The 17,383-nt window shown below is 52.2% G+C and overlaps 1 protein-coding gene across 1 annotated transcript; it reads right to left on the minus strand.

The window, feature by feature from the left end:
- Positions 1-556: 556 nt before the first annotated feature.
- CD40LG (CD40 ligand) lies at positions 557-5,992 on the minus strand. The gene is made up of 6 exons (XM_035325408.1): positions 5,768-5,992; positions 3,874-4,011; positions 3,058-3,103; positions 2,763-2,810; positions 2,491-2,553; positions 557-1,117 (listed from the first exon to the last, which is right to left on the minus strand). Exons 1-6 carry the CDS (start codon positions 5,921-5,923, stop codon positions 750-752), a joined length of 819 nt encoding a protein of 272 aa, XP_035181299.1. The 5' UTR covers positions 5,924-5,992; the 3' UTR covers positions 557-749.
- Positions 5,993-17,383: the final 11,391 nt, after the last annotated feature.

Here is a 17,383-nt window from a genome sequence, read left to right on the forward strand (position 1 = left end):
AGCCCACCAAGAGCAGAGCACCACCAGAGCTTTACCAGAGCTCTGGGCTGAAATCAGCAGCCACCCCTTGGCCACCAATAGCCCCTTTGGTGTGGGGCAAATTTAGCCCAGTGCAAACCTGGCCAAGGCAATGCCACTCTGACCAAAAAGGCTTGTTGAGCTCTGTAGATAGCTATGAGTGGAAAAAAGGGAGTTCTCAAGATAACACAGGCAGTTAGGGTGGCAACGATGCATCACCAGCAGCTACCACGTAAGGACAGTACATGGCTGATTGATTCCTTTAGAGGAGACGTTCCTAAGCCTTTTAATGTTTTTTTCCATTGATGTTTTGTAAGCAGATTGGTACAGGAGATAACCATGAACCTAGCATGGCTGGAGTACCCTGAGCCATCCTATGGTGTTAGGAAAGAAAGGCTGCTGACAGAGACTGCTAAATAAAGCTTATGTGGTACAACGGAGCCATCCTCCCTGCCAGGCAAGCAGGGCATGGTGGCGCACGGCCCCGGCACCTCCCAGATGGTCAGCAGTGAAAGAAAACAGCAAAGTGCAGACAACGACAGCTTCAAACTTTGTTCCATTTCTGTTCTTAGGGCCCCTTGGCCCTCATTAATAAATAACAAAATATACAAATTAACAAACAAGGACAATAAGGAGGCAGAGGAACATAAATATGGGAAACAGGGAGAGCCACTTGGCTCAACAAAGTCGGGCTGGGTCTCCTGGGGGGGGTGGCTTGGGGTGGCCCCCTCCTACAGCTTGAAGATGCCAAAGTAGGTGCTGCCATGGCCGTAGTTCACTATCGTTGAGTCTGTCACGTTGACAAAGATCATGTCACCCTCCCGGAGCTCAAAGACACCTCCCTCCCGGATGGACTGGAGGTCGCAGACAGCTGTGGAGGTGCTGTGCGTGTTGAGTCCCTTCAGCAAGAGCCGGTCCTCTTCCATGGGGAGGTACAAATAAATATAGAGGGTAAACGGTGCCGAAGCCGCTGCCTTGGTGCAGAAGCTGACTTGTGCGTAGATGTAGTAGAGCCCTGCCTTCTCCACCTTCAGCTTCCCCTCATGGTAGGATATCAAGCTGTTCATCGGGGCATAGCTCGTCGTCTTCCACTCTAGCACTGTGAGGAGAAAGCACGGCTGTTGAGCTGGGACAGATCCAGCTTGGGAGGCTGATTTTGGGGGGGAAAGCCCCATGGACTTTGGGCATCACAGCCTCCATCCCCTACGGGGCAGGCAGGGTGGTGCTGTCCATCTCAGGACACCCTCTCCAGCCCATGGGACATGGGTGCCTGTCTCCGAGGCTGGGGCGTGCTTAACCCCTGTTTCTGGTTGCTGGCCTTCCACAAGCCCTTGTGTTGATGATGAGTGGAGGAGCACTTTGCTTCCTTTGTCTAGCCAAATGGAAATACTTGGGATAGAGGACTCTAAACAGTTGCCACTACAGGCCAAGTTCCCTAGTATCTCCATGGCTTTTGGTGGCCCAACCTCCAAGCCCTCCGAGCACTTCCAGAACACCCTTCAGTTCCTATATTCAGAGACACCCATCCCAAGCCACACAGTTTTTCCAAGCTGGAAAAACAGCATTTCTTCCAAAGTCCTTGGCTTCTGCCAGCTCATGGAGAAGGTAAGACTTCTCCAGGGAAGTACAAAAATGACTGTCCCTCAGGTTTGGTGCACTGGGTCCTTGGCAGGGTGCAGAGCTCCAAGGGTTGGCATGGTATGTGTTGCTCCCACCTCCCAGAGCTCTGCTCACCTTACAGACCTGCTGCTGACATAGCTTTTGGGGCACTAGTGGTGTCCTTGGAGCAGCTCATGGGCATTGATTCTGACTGGAGACAGCACAGAGAGCTCAGGGACAGAAACCAGGAAACCACAGCCATGGGTGTTGAGCTGGGTTATGGCTCTGGGAAGGGTTCTGCACCTCCTTCCTACACAGGCAATCATCAGATCAGTGAGGGTGAGCAGACCAGCTCCAAACCCTGCTCCAAGGGGAACCCCACGCAGCCTGTGGTCTGTGCCTGTGCACCCCATGGGGACACCTCTGCTCCCCACCTCCGAGCTGCGGAGCCAGCTCCAGGCAGCCTGCTGAGCACGGGGCAGCATCAGCCTGCTTTGTAATCGCAACAAGTGCTCGAGCAGGGCGTTTTAAAATGCAGCAAGCATCTCCCTTCTTTGATCTTATCTAACACAGAGCTTTCCACAGGTAGACTGAGCTCTGGGTGAATTGCTGCGTCAGAGATGGAAAGAGCAGTTGCTGATTACTGGCAGTTACTCCAGAATTAAATCAAACATGCTCAGATTGAGAAATCCTTGCCAGATTGAGAGGCTGACCTTGCAAATTCTTATTCAGCTCGGAAAGCCTTGCTCTTGTTGGGAGGTTTGCTGTGCCATGAGACATGCTCCTGTGCTGGAGGTGCAGTGTCCCCGTCCCTGTTGGATGCCCACCGCCATGCCCCAGCCCTGCCCGGTGGCACTGAGGGATCTGCCTTACCTGGCACCGCTTTGCTGCTCTTCTGTCCTGCCAGGTGGGCTGCAATCGGCTGCCTCTTCTCAGCTGGAATTGGGAAAGGCCAGTATTACTGAAGGCTGAGCACCCACTCTCCCCCACAGCACGGCTCTCCACCAGGACCGCAGCTCCCAGCCCTGGGGTTTCCCCAGGGGCCAAATCCAGCTCAGAGACACAGTCTCCGAAGCAGCCCCTGAGTGGGGCAAGGTCTGGCCTCTGCTTAGCAATGACAGGACTTGGACATGTCCGCCCCTTACCTGCCACAGATGTCTCATTCCTGCTCTTCGAGTGGGGGTGCTCATGGCCTGCAAGGAGAAAAGGCCGTAGTTTTAATTTGGGGTTCATTTTCATTGACTTTGTGCAGTGCAGCTGACTGGCGGGATCTGACTGTCTCTGCCTGACTGTCTCTGCCAGCTCTGTGTTGTGCACAGTCCTACCCCCATAGGGATGCTCTTCTATGCCCGGCTGACCCCACCGTGGGCACCAAAGGACCCGACCCTGTCTCCTGCAGCTGCTCATCTCCCTGCCCTCCAGCAGCACCAGGACACTCACCTCTTTGCATTTCAAACTTTGGCCCTTGTTTGTTGGCTGCCCCATCCTGAAACAACAGCAAAAATATACATTCAGAACATATAGTCTTACATTTCTAAAATATATTTTAAGATGTACAAATCAAACATTGGTAAAGCCTACCAAGCCCCCCAGGATTGTGTGTGGCCATGGTCTGCCCTGCTTTTTGCAGCAGGCGGGGTTGCAAGGCTTTTGTTCTTAGGTTTAAAATGCTGTGCAATTAAAATGTTGTGCAAGGTGGCTCTTCTGCACCCAAATGAGGGAAGTCTCTGGACTGGTGGGAGGTGATGTCCCTGAGCCAAGGGGAGGTGTTTGCACAACACCTTCCTCCTCTTCCTCCTCACAGGAGCTGTGCCGCCTGGCCCAAGCCCTGCACCACCATCAATGTCCAGGCAAAGATATCATAAAGGTGCTCCCACCATCAGTGGCCACGAGCATCCTGATGCCCACCTGGCACAGGATGCAACAAGGTGCCAGACAGCAGAAAATCAATATTTTTCAGGCCACGATGGAGCACAGAGGCGGCAGCTCCACCCCACCCCACCTTGGGCATGCCACAGTTGGGCGTGCTCTGCTCAAGCACACTTTGAGAAAAAATTGATGAGATTTTTCAGTGATGTCAATACAGTGTAAAAATATTATGTTAAAAATAAAAGTATAAAAATGGGCACATGCTCTGCAGCCCCAATGTTAAGGACACCCCTGGCTTTCAACATAGCTTTGGGTGGTGTGTGTGTGTGTGTCTGGGATCCTCCCTGCACCTTCAGCAGGGTGTGTATCCAATCAACAGCAATTTACCTTACACTGGAGGTCCTTGAAGCCTTTTAAAATTTTTTCACAGTCCAATAATGTTGACTTCTGACCTTCTGCTGTTTGGCATTTCTGTACTTTCCTCAGGAAGATGTAGTCTTCGTTTAAGCTCAACGCCTCTTCCATCTGCCGGCGGGGGAAAGAAGAGAAGGTCAATGGGCTGTTACAGGGAAAAGCAGGAGTGCAGCCAGGCGGCATCTCTCCCTTCCCACAAGAAAGTGAAGCCTGGGAAGCTCAGTGGCAGTTGCTCAGCTTTGGGAGGAGAGGGGCAGACTCCCACGAGCTGCCAGCATGGCATGTGAGCCCACATCCACCAGGAGCTGCACTCACCCGCTGGCTTGCAGTGCTGGGTGAGAGGAGAGCTGCTCTCACCCTTCTGGACCCGCGTCAATAATTAATTTATATTCGCTGCTCTACTTTTTACAAAAGGTGGCTGCTAAATCTGCATTTATGATAGTGGCACAGAAATGCCAGTGAGCAGTTTGGGCAAGCTGCTGGGAAGCCTTCCTAGCCCACCAGGGGCAGCTCCTTGGTTTTAGGTAGTTTATAAGCTAAACAAGCTGCCAAAAGGCTAAAACCGCTTGTGAAGTGTGGCTGAATTCTGCCAGGAGTTTCAGATATATATATATTTTTAATGGATTAAAAAAATCAGAAACCTGAAAAAGAATTATATATATATAATTATAAATATAATTATATATTACATATGCAATTATAATATAATACAATTATATAATATTACATATTTATATTTATATTTATATATGTACATATATAAAAAGATTGATTTTTGAAATGACACCTGTTTTCAGAAAAACTAATATTTGGCTAGGTAACAAAGAGAAGTCCAGGCTGACTTCTGGCAATGTTGGGTCAGGTTTATAACATGCCACGAGCACTGCAGAGAGCTGCAGTCCTCCTGCCCCTTATGACTGCACCTCATCTGCTCTGCTCCAGTGGGGCAGATGCCGCGGCCCGGAGCTGCCACACTTGGCTCCAGCAGGGACCCTCAGCCCCCAGGCTGTCCCCGTTCCACCCTCTGCTCCAAGCCACCCAGCTCAGGTTTGCTGTCCACCCTTGAAGATCAGCAGTCACCTACTTGTATCTCAATTTGGATCAAGACAACACATTTAAAACCCACTTACATAAATCTTATCTTTGCATCTGCTGAGGAGATGGGTTTTCTGTAACTGGTAGTCTATGTGTTTTCTGCTTTGGGAAAGAAATGTTTTAGATCGGTGACTTTAAGCATCATGCAGTGCAGCTGCAGTTATAGCAAACTCAAAAACAGCTTTTCAATTTTAAAAAATTTTGATACGTATTGTCCCACGTGGGACAGGATTATGGATATCGTGTCCCTTTCATAAAAATAAAGACGAAGTATTAAGATCCATTGTTTCCTTCCCAAAGCAGAAAGACAGTATCTGAAGTGAGATGTTGGTAAAATTAATACATGCAAAACCAGAAAAAATTCATTTCTGGACTCCCTCCTCTTGATGAGAGTCCCAGTGCTGTCAGGTGCCATGGCATCAGAATGACCACCAGGCAACCCGAAAAACCTGAAATAGTCCTTTGTGTTTAAGCCCCCTCTCCTCTCCCAGACTGGCCACTGTCTGCCAGGTTTGCTCTTATCAGTTCCTCTTTACTGACCCATTCTCTCTTTGTTAATGAAGGGAACAGGTCTCTTCCTCTGCGTACATCTTCACTTAGTGGCAAATTAAAGCAGAAATAAGAACATGGGTGTATAAAACACCACTCCTGCATCAGTCCAGTGGCCATCATCATCTTGCACCATATTCATCCTGAGGGTGATCAGGGCTCTCCACACCGAAGGCAAATTGTGTTAGCAATCCAGCAGAGACACCCTTCTTTCTACACTTACCTTATCCATCTTCATGTGAAGATACAAACAGAAGAGTACAGTCCCGATCGTCTGTACTACAATAAATACAGCAAGGAAGCACATGAACATTTTCATGGTGCTGGGAGAGGTGCTGCTCATGGATCGGGGTGCAGCAGAGCTGTAAGCTTCATTCATCCTCCGGGCACGTTGCTGGGGCGCCTTCAAATGATCTGCTTGCAAGTAGCATGAGAACTGTTGTGTGAGCACCCACTGCTCAAGGGATACAGGTTGCAGCAACCTACACTTCCTGGAAAAAAACCTTCGTAGTGGGTACGTTTGTTCACTACCATCTCCCACAACAAAAAAAAAAAAAAGTTACTTAGACTTTCTTCTCTGGTTCACTTCCATGCTTTTTCCTACCATCCTACCAGAAGCAGATATCGATTCTTATTCCGTATATTCATATTTGCCTTCGAAACAGTCCTGACTCTGCCCCGGTGTTTTTTTCCTGTTGTGGATGAAAGCTTCATGACTAGTCATCCTCAGAGCAATGAAGACTGTGAATCCATGGGCAGCACTGCTGAACGGTGGTGCAGGCTGCCAGGGACTGGGAAGCACTTGGGAAGCCAGCTGTTTCTCAGAAGGAGAAGAAAGGCTTTCTGCTCTCTATTTTCTTCATGAGAAGGACAATTGTGCAGTGAGGATGCTTGACTGAGGCAGGTGGGTTGTGCTGGCTCCTGGCCTTCCCTCTTGCTCCCCGTAGGTGAAGTCTGCCCAAGTAAGATGGATGCTCCTGGGGAAAGGGACATCTCTTTGGGCACTGGGACTCCAATGTGGGTGTTGTGCTCCTTGACGGACAGCCAGCAGGACTTTGCGTCTCAGTGCTTGGCCATCAGTTTGGAGAGACAAGTTTTGAGCCGCTTTCCCAATACCACAGTGAGGTTCTTACCCTGCATCCATGGGCACAAGGATCCTCAGATCGTACTCCCATTTACATATATGATATTTATTATCTGGGCATAAAAATGGCTACTGGGGACATTGCTACTCCTGACAGCCACTGACGTCCCAGCACCACCTCCATGCAACTTCAGGTGACCCGTGTCCTCCCCACATTCCTTGGCCCAGCAGCAGAGGAGTGGTCCTGCTCCTGAGCATCCCCTGCCCATGTTTGCAGCTCTTCAGGCATCCGACACTACGCAGCCATGCAGGACCCATAGAAAAATTAATGGTAAATGCAGAGGGGCCCTGCTTTCAAGAAAGGACAGGCCTCCTTTGCTCCATGCTAGAGCAAAGAGGATGAAGCTGGGCTGCCAGGCCGCCTGCACGGGGGCTGGGGCGCTGGTTTAAAGGCAGCGATCAAACCATCATGCAAAGTTGTTTTGAAAGTAACAGCCTGAAGGCAGAGGTCTTATCAGATGTGCATGCAGCAAATAAAGGGCCGGATCCTGCCAGCAGCAGAAAGGCACTGAGCAGGGTGCTGCTCGCCTGGCAGCCACAGCTGAGGATGGCACTCAGCACCGTGGGATTGCTCAGTGCGGCAGGATGGGGTCCAGCATTTGCTTTTTCTATCTACCCAATCTCTCGCATCCTGTCCTGTGTGGTTAGGGTGCTCTTAGCTGCAAATGCAAGCTCTGGTAACAAAGCACAAACATCTCTGCAACTCAGTCTGCTTTTGACCTTGGCAGGTTACCATGTGCCTAAATATAGCACCCAAATCACAAACGTGTGAGAGCGCCAGGGTCTTTGCTGGCAGCAGTTCAGTGACCAGGCAGAGGCCAGCCTGGGGCCAATGCCATGATGGTGCTCTGGGGCCATGTATTCCATTGACTTGCTGGGGCTGCCACCTCCCTGTACCAAGGGGAGCTTTGGGATGGGTTTGTAGCACCCCCCCACACACACACAAACACAGCCTGAGGGCACTGCCAACCAGATTTTTTCTCCCTTTTTATCTTAAATTTGGTATTACCTTTAGAAATGCCAGCCCTGGCCCCCTGGCAGGGGTCTGAGCTGACACCAAGCTCCCAGGCACTGTCTGCCACGGAGAGCTTGCCACCCTTACCATCCAGAAGCTGTTTCATGATGGACATCTCCAAGGACACCCCATGGCACTGAGGGCCACAGCTGTGCTGCTGTATGGGGACTGGGGCCATGGCAAGCACCACTGCCCGTTCTCCAAAGTCCTTGTCCCATCCATTGAACCGATGGCAATCGCCGACATTTTCCAAGGCTCTTCAGAGTTTCCTCTGAACTGAAGAGTTATGTTTGGAGGAAGTCTTCATATGAGAAACAAAACGACATGAGAAATCATTACTTAATACTTTCCCCGAATCCTGAGTGTCAGGACTCAGAGGCAGTCGACAATGTGTGAAACCACAGCAGTGAGTGATGCAGAGAGCAAGTGAGGTTTTGCATAGCTATTCCTGAGCCCTGGCCCTCCCCATCAGATGAAACTTTTTCAAAGACGTTTCTGGATAGTCACCCATCACCGTTTCACTGAAATGAGAAGAAGCTGCAGGTAATGACGGAAAAACCCAGCACAGCTCTGGCCCCGTTGCACACACCTGGCTGGGGAGGCAGGAGTTCGGTGAGGATGAGGAACGGCTCCCCTTCAGCATCCCCAACATGAAACATCGACAGAGGGCTGGCCGGCTTGCTCTGAAAACCAGGAAACCTGTATTCAGTAGTTACCAGTGCCCTGACAAAAAAGACAGGGTGGAAATTATGACAGGGGGGATCCTGGCAGATTCATCAACACACCTCGCTGGGGGGCAGGCTGGCAGCTCCTCTTCAGGAAAACACCGCTTTGTGTTGGCAACCCAGCCTTGCCCATCTCCTCCAGCCCCCATCACCATCACTGCTGTGGGCAGGAGCCCAAACCTATGAGGAGATGTTGGCTGAGCTCTGGGCAAGGCAGAGCCCTGTCGGGCCATGCCCTCACCTCTGCTGGGCAGCACCAGGCAGCCTGGTGGATGCTCTGTCACTGTTTCACACAGATGGTAGGGATGGGACAAGAGGCTCCAAATACTCAAAGCTCATGTCATCTCTTGCCAGGGTCAAGTTGTGTCATGGCTGCACATCCTTGGCCGCTTGGCTGCTGTAGGAGCTTGAGGGAATGTTGCAGAGAGGTAAAAGAGGGTCATGGTCTGGAGTGATGATAGGTAACAGAGGAGGACCCATTGCCTGAGGGAAGAGCCTTCCTACATGGGATTTCCCTGGGGAAGGTGAAGTTCACCTGCACCTGTTGACAAGCCCGGCACTGAGCAACCAAAAGGGTTTTCTTTCACCCCAGACTCTCTGAACACAACCATAACCATCCACTTGCGCACCCCAATGGGCACGGTTCCTCCGGCCTGATAACGCCTGGGTGAGACGATGGGAAAATGTGATCCATCGCTTGCATTCCTATTGACCTAGTTGCGGTATTTCCGCTGATCAGCAAATTGTCTCCGCTGCACTCGGCACTCAGGGTTTTGTTTACCAAGAAAATATCCGGTTGCCTGCCACGGTGATCTGTCAAAGGCTGGGAGCGGTTCTGAATGCACTAAGGTGAAAGCTAACAAAAAGAGAGTGATTTTTTGGGTGCCCGCTGTGGTTTCGTATAACGAGCTCTATAAGTTGTGCTGCTTACCCCACATACTCTTTACAATTAACAAAAGCCAGGTGCCATGAAGCACTAAGAACAATATATTCAGAAAGAGGATTTTATTCTGAGTCACAAAAGGAGTTTGCTTGCAATGCCGTGGGAGGGATGCAAAAGGGAACTTGTAAGAGAAACCTGAATTTGTCCTTTCAGCGCAAGGCTATGGTTAGAAGGGAAATTTGAGCTTGTCCATAATTTGTTTTGTCATTTCTTTAGATTTTCCTTCTGCCATATATCCCAAGTCTTCAGGATTATGCCTGTCACCAGAGAGATCGGACAGACGGAGGCAGAACGTCACAGAAAACATCACCAGCATCCGGAGAAAGAAAGGTTACACTGCAGTTTCCGTTCATTTTTTAAACTTTGTATGAATTAGAGAATGCTCCAGTCAAGAGCAGCAAGAAGCAGGCTCAAGGATAGGAGGAAAGGTCAATACTTGTGATGGTCACATCTCCCTGTGGAAGAAAAGAACAGATGTTGGCTGTAGCCATTACTGCAATAATGGCAGGCTGCAGCCTGGTCATTTGTGGTGTCCTTCACCCATGGAGTCTCATGAGGAGGTCAGCAACCTTGCCAGGCTCCAACAGGTGTGAACACAAGCCATCCTGGGCTGTGACACAGCCTGGCTGCTGGGTTGCTCCTGGGCTAAGGAGCCAGGGACCAATGCCCAGACAGGTGAGGGGACATCTGCCCCTTCTCTGCCACTTTGCAGAGCACCAAAGAGCAGTGGGGAAAGGTTGCAGGGGACAGCATCAGGTGCTGCTGTCCCTCTGAGCTGCCCTGCTCCAAGGGCTGTCATCTCCTGTGCCCTTCCCACTGTATATCCTCTCCCCGAGCCCCTTGGATGCACTCCAAGCTGGTCTTTCCCAAGGGGATCGGGGGGGTGAAGAGCCAGGAAAGGCAGAGGAATGAGCCCCACTGGAGGATGGAGGGCACCGAGGGGCACGTGGCTCTCACCACATCTGGGCAGCGATGCCAGCCCTGCCGTGCTGAGCCACTGAGAGTGTGCATCTCTAAACTGCTGATGCAGAGCCTTCCTGCAGCCGTGAACCCACAAATGGCACTAGAAACTTCTTTGCTGCGACGGCTGCACCTACCTCTCCCAGCTTCCTAAAAATAGAGCTTGGCACAGGGCACACTGCAGCCCCGGCCCTGCCAAACAAGCGTGAGTCACCACGGAAGAAGGCAGGAGCACCCCGCACATGCCGGGGTGCAGCTCTGCCCAGCGCAGGGTGCAGAGACCCGGAGCCATCAAAGCCAAAGCGAAACGCGCTGGGGATGAGCAAAGCACACGGGAGGTTTTGCACCCAGCGGCCGCCTCCTACGGCGAGGTGCCATTGGGTGGGTGGGGGGGGGCCCAGCTTTATCTGTGCATCGCCCCCGGCTCCCCAGCCCAGGACGGGACCAAAACAGCCACGGTATCTGCATCTGTGTGGGGCTGGCGAGCAAAACAAAAGTCTCAGGGGGAGAGGAGGAATGTGGCTGCTCCCCCCATGCCGTGGAGGTCAGCAGTGCCCACCAGGGCAGGGCCACCCACCCTTCTGCTCCCACCACCCCACAGGGGTCCCTGCCACCTGGGTGGGAAATGCCCCTAGGTCAGGGTCTCTGCCTAAGGATGGGATCACAGCCTGTGGCCAGATTTCGGGATGTGAAATTATCAGACAACGGGGAATCACCCAAAGCTGATTTGGCAGCCTCTAATTAAATCTTCTGCCTTGCTCTCTCACTCTGGGCATTCCTCCAGTGCCACCTCAAACCTCCAAAGCAGTACTCATGCAGGGAACGTAGCAGGGTGCTGCTGGAGCCATTTGGGCTTTTGTTCACCTATGCTGCATGGTTTGTATCACCAGGCAAGCTGGAAAAAAAAAGGCACATTGTGTTGTACTCCTGTCTCATCACTCCATGTGAGATCGGCCACACCCAGTGGTGACAGCAGGGGCTGGAAAGGCTGGTTGCTAAATCTTATTAATGTTTCCTCTTGCATTAAAGTGGAATTTAGACATTGTGGAGAAGATGGTGGCCAAGCCCACTTGAAGGGGTCACCCTGGAAGTTCTGGATGGTGAGAGAAGTGGTGTCTGCTTGGGAGCAGAGGGATGCATAGGACTTCTGCTCTGTGCAAGTATGGCCCCTCTCACAAAAAAGCACAAAGCCAGCCCCAGAGCGCATCCCCTTGGGTCACTGGGATCCCTTGGGATCCTGTACAGCCCTGAGGTGAGAACGGGAGAGTCATGCTGCTGAAAATGACAGGAGGCAGGATGGCGAGGGTGAGCTGCTGAGTGGGCAAGCCTGTTCGAGAGGGGCAGACAAGGAGAAAAGCTTTAGCCCCTGTCTGGGACTGACCATACCATGGAGAAGGCAGCACCTGCATGTAAATCCACATGCTGCCACACTTCCCCAATAGCTACTCAGTCTGAGAGCCCAAGCAACATGATGCACACACATCCTGAGCCAGCAAACCAATCCCGAATCTCTCACAGAGCAACGTGAAGGCAGGGTAGCATCGCCTTCAGTTGTGTGCAACAGATACTGCAAAGGTAACCCACAGCACTTCGGTCTCAGTGCTGGCAGCAGCAAAGCTTTGAGCTGGGCTGGTGGGTACTGCTTCACCTGCCGGGAGCCCTCTGCCCGTGCCCCGTCCGGGCCGTGCTGCAGTACCACAGCCTCGGCTGGTTTGCAGCAGACCTGGCCACAGCGCGCTCCTTGGCCACGCTGCAATGGCCCGAGCCTTGGGACACCATCTGGCTAAGAAATCCAACACAAAATCCCTGTGAGCTTGCGAGAGATGCGGCAGAGAGAGGATGCTAAAACAACTCTGCCATCTACTGACTCCTCGGCTCCCCTCCCTCCCCTGCCCATCCCTCCGTCCCTGCTGCAGCCACGCTGAGGCTTAACCGAAGAGTCTGGCCGGATCAGAGCACCATCGCCTCTCTAGTGAAATTAAAAGGAAATGACACAGGCAGAGGTGGGAATAGAAGAAAAACAGCCCTGAAGGCCTCAGGCCTGGTGTCGTGCACCCGTCACCCTGCCAGCATGGGAAAGCACCTCTTGGGCTGAGCCCTGGCTGCGGGGTCAGCTCTCTCCTTCCAGCACTGCAAGGCAAAGGAGCCGCTGCTGCAGAAACTATCAGTGGGAGGCACCAGCTGCGAGGATGAGGACGTCACCTCAGGGTGCTTCTGCAGAGGAAAATGTCAGCAGCATGGTGACAGATGTCAGACCTGTATCTCAGAGGCCACGCACAGCCTCTCCCCATAGTCCGCTGGGGAGGTACCCGATGAGGACATTCCCATGGCCGTGTGGCAGCGGGATGATGCCACCAGAAGCATTGATGTGGGACTGTGTAAGATGTTTCTCTTTCTAAAGAGGAGTGCACAGAGGAGCTGTGGCATGGCCATGGGCTCTCAGCTGGAGGCTCCGGGTCCTGAACTCAGCACTGCTGCAGGCTCTGAGGTCCCTTATGCCCTCTCTTAGTGCCTCTGGTGAGCAGGGGACAGGGTGACAAAGCAAAGATCACAGTAGCTACATGGACAGGCTGTTCCACAAATACAGTATTTTGAAAAGGGACATACTTCATTTTCAACATAGGCGTCAATGACTAAAGGCTGTGCTGCAGCTCTAACTCTCCTACTCACTCGCACAGCATCTCCATTAGAGCCAGGCACTTTTGTCACCAGGAAGTCCTGTTTCAAATAATTTTGTCATCTGCTAGAGAGAAGCAAGACTCTGAGCATCCTGCTGAGCTATCTGGGCTATGCATCCTTTCTGCAAAGGGTGCTTCACACTTGAAAATGAGTAATGAGGTCGACAGATGCAGCCTCACACAGCACCACGCAAAGGCACAGCATTGGGTAGCCCACCTCCACCACTCGTTTCTGCCCTTTTCAGCCATCCCCAGCACTTCTGACGGCACAGGCAGCTGCAGTGCCAAGATCCTGCTCCCACCTCCAGCCAAGCGCACCCCTTTCAGGCAGCATCACTTCTCCTTGGGTGTCTGCCTTTAGCTAGAAGGCTCCAGGAAAAGCTTGGAGGTGCCAGCTCTGCCCACCAAAATGCCTGAGCAATGTCTGGGAGCTGGCACTGGCTCTGCAGGCAGCAGGTTGGAGCCTGAGCCAGGGTGGTCAGTGGGACCGTGGTCTTGGGAGAGGGCAGCAGGGTGAGCTGGGGGTTCAGAATTCTGTGTGGAGGTGGGTTTGCAAGGATATCCCCAGCACCTTCACTCCTAAGAGGAGTAGCTATTTTCAGAGCCATCCAGATCTCCTCCATCACCTGTGTTTTGTGATCAGAAAGGGCTCAGTGCAGGCAGTCTGTAGCTAATGGTAGCCTGTCCCAGGCAGGCTCTGGACCATTTTAATACCCTGTTCTTTCTCCACTGCTCAGCCCACACCATGGCCCTGGAGCATCCCCTCCATGGGCTGGGAGTCCAGGTTGGCAGATCTGCTGCAGCCATCCCCAGGCATGACCAGTGCTTTGTGCTTGTACTGCTGCTGATCACTGTGAATGTCACTGCTGCAGCCTCAGCCTTCTCCAAGGTGCCAAAGGGAGGGAGCAGAGAGGGTTTAGGCAGGTCAGGGCTACCCCAGAGCTCCCCAAATCAGAGAAGAGGCATTTCCAAGAAGTGGCTGCAGCCCCCGTGAATCACAGCTCAGGTGTGGAGCCGGGCATCTCCCACCCTTCCAGGAATGCAATGGTGGAAAATGCTGCAGCCCCACCCCATGGCCCTCTGACACTGGGAACAAATTCACTGCAGTTTCTGGGTACAAGTCAGTCTTACCAGCAGATGTGAAACACTTCTCGGAGCTTGCAGGCTGTTTGCAGAGGGCTGGGAGACGTCAGCTTGCCTCGTGTTCACCACAGGGGCCAGGCTCTCACCCAGGCGGCTGCTGCAGGGCGCTGCTGTGCTGGGAGCCCCGCACCCGGCCCTGGTCATGGCCGCATCCTGGCAAGAGCAGGGTGAAATGAGACAGTGCCTGGAGTCCCTCGGGACAGCAGGATGGGACTAAAAACCTAAATGAGAGCTAACCACATGCAGCCTCCCCAGGGTCACATCACACTGGGGGAACAAGCTGCATCTGGAAAAGGCTACAGCAAACTTACCCCACTTATCCTTAAATTGGACACAGAGTTCTGGGTGCATGTGCAGGGGCAGATCCTTACACCAAACTGCAGAATTATGGGATTCAGCTTTCCTGCTAACATCCCAGTATCATGTTCCTACTGCCCCAGCAGATTTCTAAAAGCCCTGAGAAATCCCTCTCTTGCTGCAAAACACCATGAAAGAAAAATCCATAGAATCTGTTGAAGGAAAACACCCAATGGCAGGAACCATAAGGAGAGAGAAAAGGATTGTGTTCAGGGAGGGGAAGAGGAACATGCTGCTCTCAAGAAACTGTCACCATTTTGCTGAGCCATGAGAAAACCTACCCACATAAGTGCTGAGTGTGGTCAGCCCTGTGACTGTAACCTGGGGCAGCTGTGCTGGAAACGGGGCTGAGCGGTTTGAGAGAAAGGAAAGCAAACCCCACAAATATCCCAGCTCCTTCCCTCAGACTCTTTCATGCCTGCCCTGGGCCAGAGCCATTGGGATGTGGCTCCTGTTGGGTTGTCCTGCTGCAGTCTGTGTCAGGATGCTTGCCATACCCTGGAGAAGTCAACTGGGCTGGATTTCATCAGAGGTGGGGCATCTCTGCTGCTGGGGGAGATCCAGGGGTGGAAAAAGGCAAACCTACTCCCTGGGTTTAGAAGAGTTACTGTGCCAGCTCTTGCATGAAGAACTACAGGATTTCAGAGAGGAATTCACTTCCCCTGCTGCACACAGCATCCCATGAGATGCAGCTGCTGAGGTGCACGAGTGAGCTTTTGGGTTTTCTGAGCACAGAATTCCCCCTGATTCTCAACAGACTAGGCAGACCCTCTGCAGTCAGCAGCAATATTGTAGCAGCTTGATATTGCAGTGCGATACCGAGCCCCAGTGCTGCTGCACACACACATCTCCTCCCCACCAGCCACCCCCAGGACCAGAGTGGTCTCTGGCAGTGCCACGTGCTGCAGCAGCTTCCAAGCAGAAGCCTACATTTGGTCCAGGAAGGCAAATTCCCCCCACTCCCTCTTTGTGTGTGTGAAATAACAGCTGAACACTTGGTCCCTGAGGTGGCCGTCAGGACCTTCAGAGAGGGACTGCTTAGGTTTTTTCTTTTATTTTGCACGGCAAGAACATCAATGGAACTGAAAGTAGGTTCACACCACAGTGCCCACCCATGCAAAGCTATAATGAACCACAAAACCAGGCAATTACACAATCTTCTTTTAATATTTACCAGGCTCGTTTTCCGAGCACTGGCTGATGCTGGAAACAGCCTCAGAAGAGTTTAGTGGTAGAAATGACCTCTTGGCCTGCTCTTGCTAGAAAAACACTGAGCTTGTCCTTGAGGGCAGAAGCACATGATTCAGGTCTCTAAGAATGAGCCCTGGTCTTCAAATAATCCTGCAAGTGCTCGGATTGCCTTTGGTACAGTCCCTGGAAGGCATATATTACTCTCCCTCATATAGCTCAGCTCAAAGAGAGAAGACGTGAAGCCTCTCCACCCAGCTGATCTTCCTCACCCTCAGGCCTCTTCACAGCCCGTCAAGGCTTCCTGAATCCCAGCAAAACTTCCTGACTTCCAGCAAAACCTCAGCTGCTGGCTGTCAGGGGGTGGACACCGGGCTTCCAGGCAGAAATCCAGTAGGGTATGTGGGTAGGACATGAGCTGCCATCAGAGCATGCCAGAGCACGCCAGGGCACCTCCTGCTGTCTCCTGGGGTCTTGCGCCCACAAGATGCAACCCAGGACCTCAGGGCAGAGGCAGGACAACCCTTCCACCAGCAGCAAGACAAGCACAGCTTTCCCTGCCATGAAACCTCCACTTCCACTTAGGTAACAAGAATCCCACAGTAAAATCAAAGCACCCAGAACATCAGATCATTTGTTGAATTAACACATTTGGCCAATTAACCTCAAGCCAGACACAAAAGCAGTGTTGGCTGCTGAACAGCTGTTTGCACAAGGCAGCTCCTGCCAGGACATGCTGTGCAGGGCAGCCAATTAACCATGGAGATCAACACCACGGTCCCACAGGGCTCTTTTTCACCCTGACACTTGGGGGATGTGATCCAAAGAGAAACAAAAGCCAAGCTCCCCTTGCCAAGCTCCAGAGAAGTCAGTGCAGGCTCAGGAGGGGCAAATGTCTTCCTTCAGAGATGTGAGTGATAGGGTGTGCTGTGCACACCTGCCAGAGGAGACATACCAAAGGAGAGTAGGCACATCCCAAAAACCTGCAATTCTATCACAAAAGGCAGGCCAAGACCTCTGTAGTAAGCTGGAGCAGCTGGGCTCTCACTAAAGTCCACAGACTAGGGAAGTGAGGATGAATGACTGCACCCAGCATCACTGAATGGGTTGAGAGCTGGGTTATGATGCAGCCTGAACAACTGAGCCAGGCCAGCCCTGCTGGAGCTCAGGGGACACCATGAAGACAAAGCCCACTTATGCTGAGACCAAAGGTTTGGTGCCAACCTCCAGCAGTAGCTGATAGTCAAGGAAAATAAAGTCCCACCAAAGTCTGTTTGCAATTACCTAAACTGGGGTTTGCATCAAAAGGACTGCCTTTAGGAGAGCCTTGTGTGTACCTCTGCCTCTCCAGCATCCCAGGGCTGGGAGCACCATAGTTTGCTTACGCACTGCAGCAGAAATGCTTCCTTCCCCTTGTTGCGCTGTGCTGTCTGATCCTTGCTAAGCCACTCTCCAGTTTTCATTTCCTTAGCAGTAGGAATTCACTAGTCCTGCTGATGCAACACAGCAATGTAGCACTTATCAGGCTAAGCCTGGTGGGAAGTCAGCTTCCCACGCTGCACTGCTTGCTGGCAGCTCTGGGATGCGGTGCGGCTCCCAGGGAAGCAGCGGTCGCTGTGGGAGCCAGGACCTGGCTTGTGGTACGCGGTCTGCTGTTGCCTCCTTTGGAGGATTAAGGCACATGCA

Source organism: Oxyura jamaicensis, chromosome 4, assembly GCF_011077185.1.
Source record: "Oxyura jamaicensis isolate SHBP4307 breed ruddy duck chromosome 4, BPBGC_Ojam_1.0, whole genome shotgun sequence".
Lineage (NCBI taxonomy): Eukaryota > Metazoa > Chordata > Aves > Anseriformes > Anatidae > Oxyura > Oxyura jamaicensis.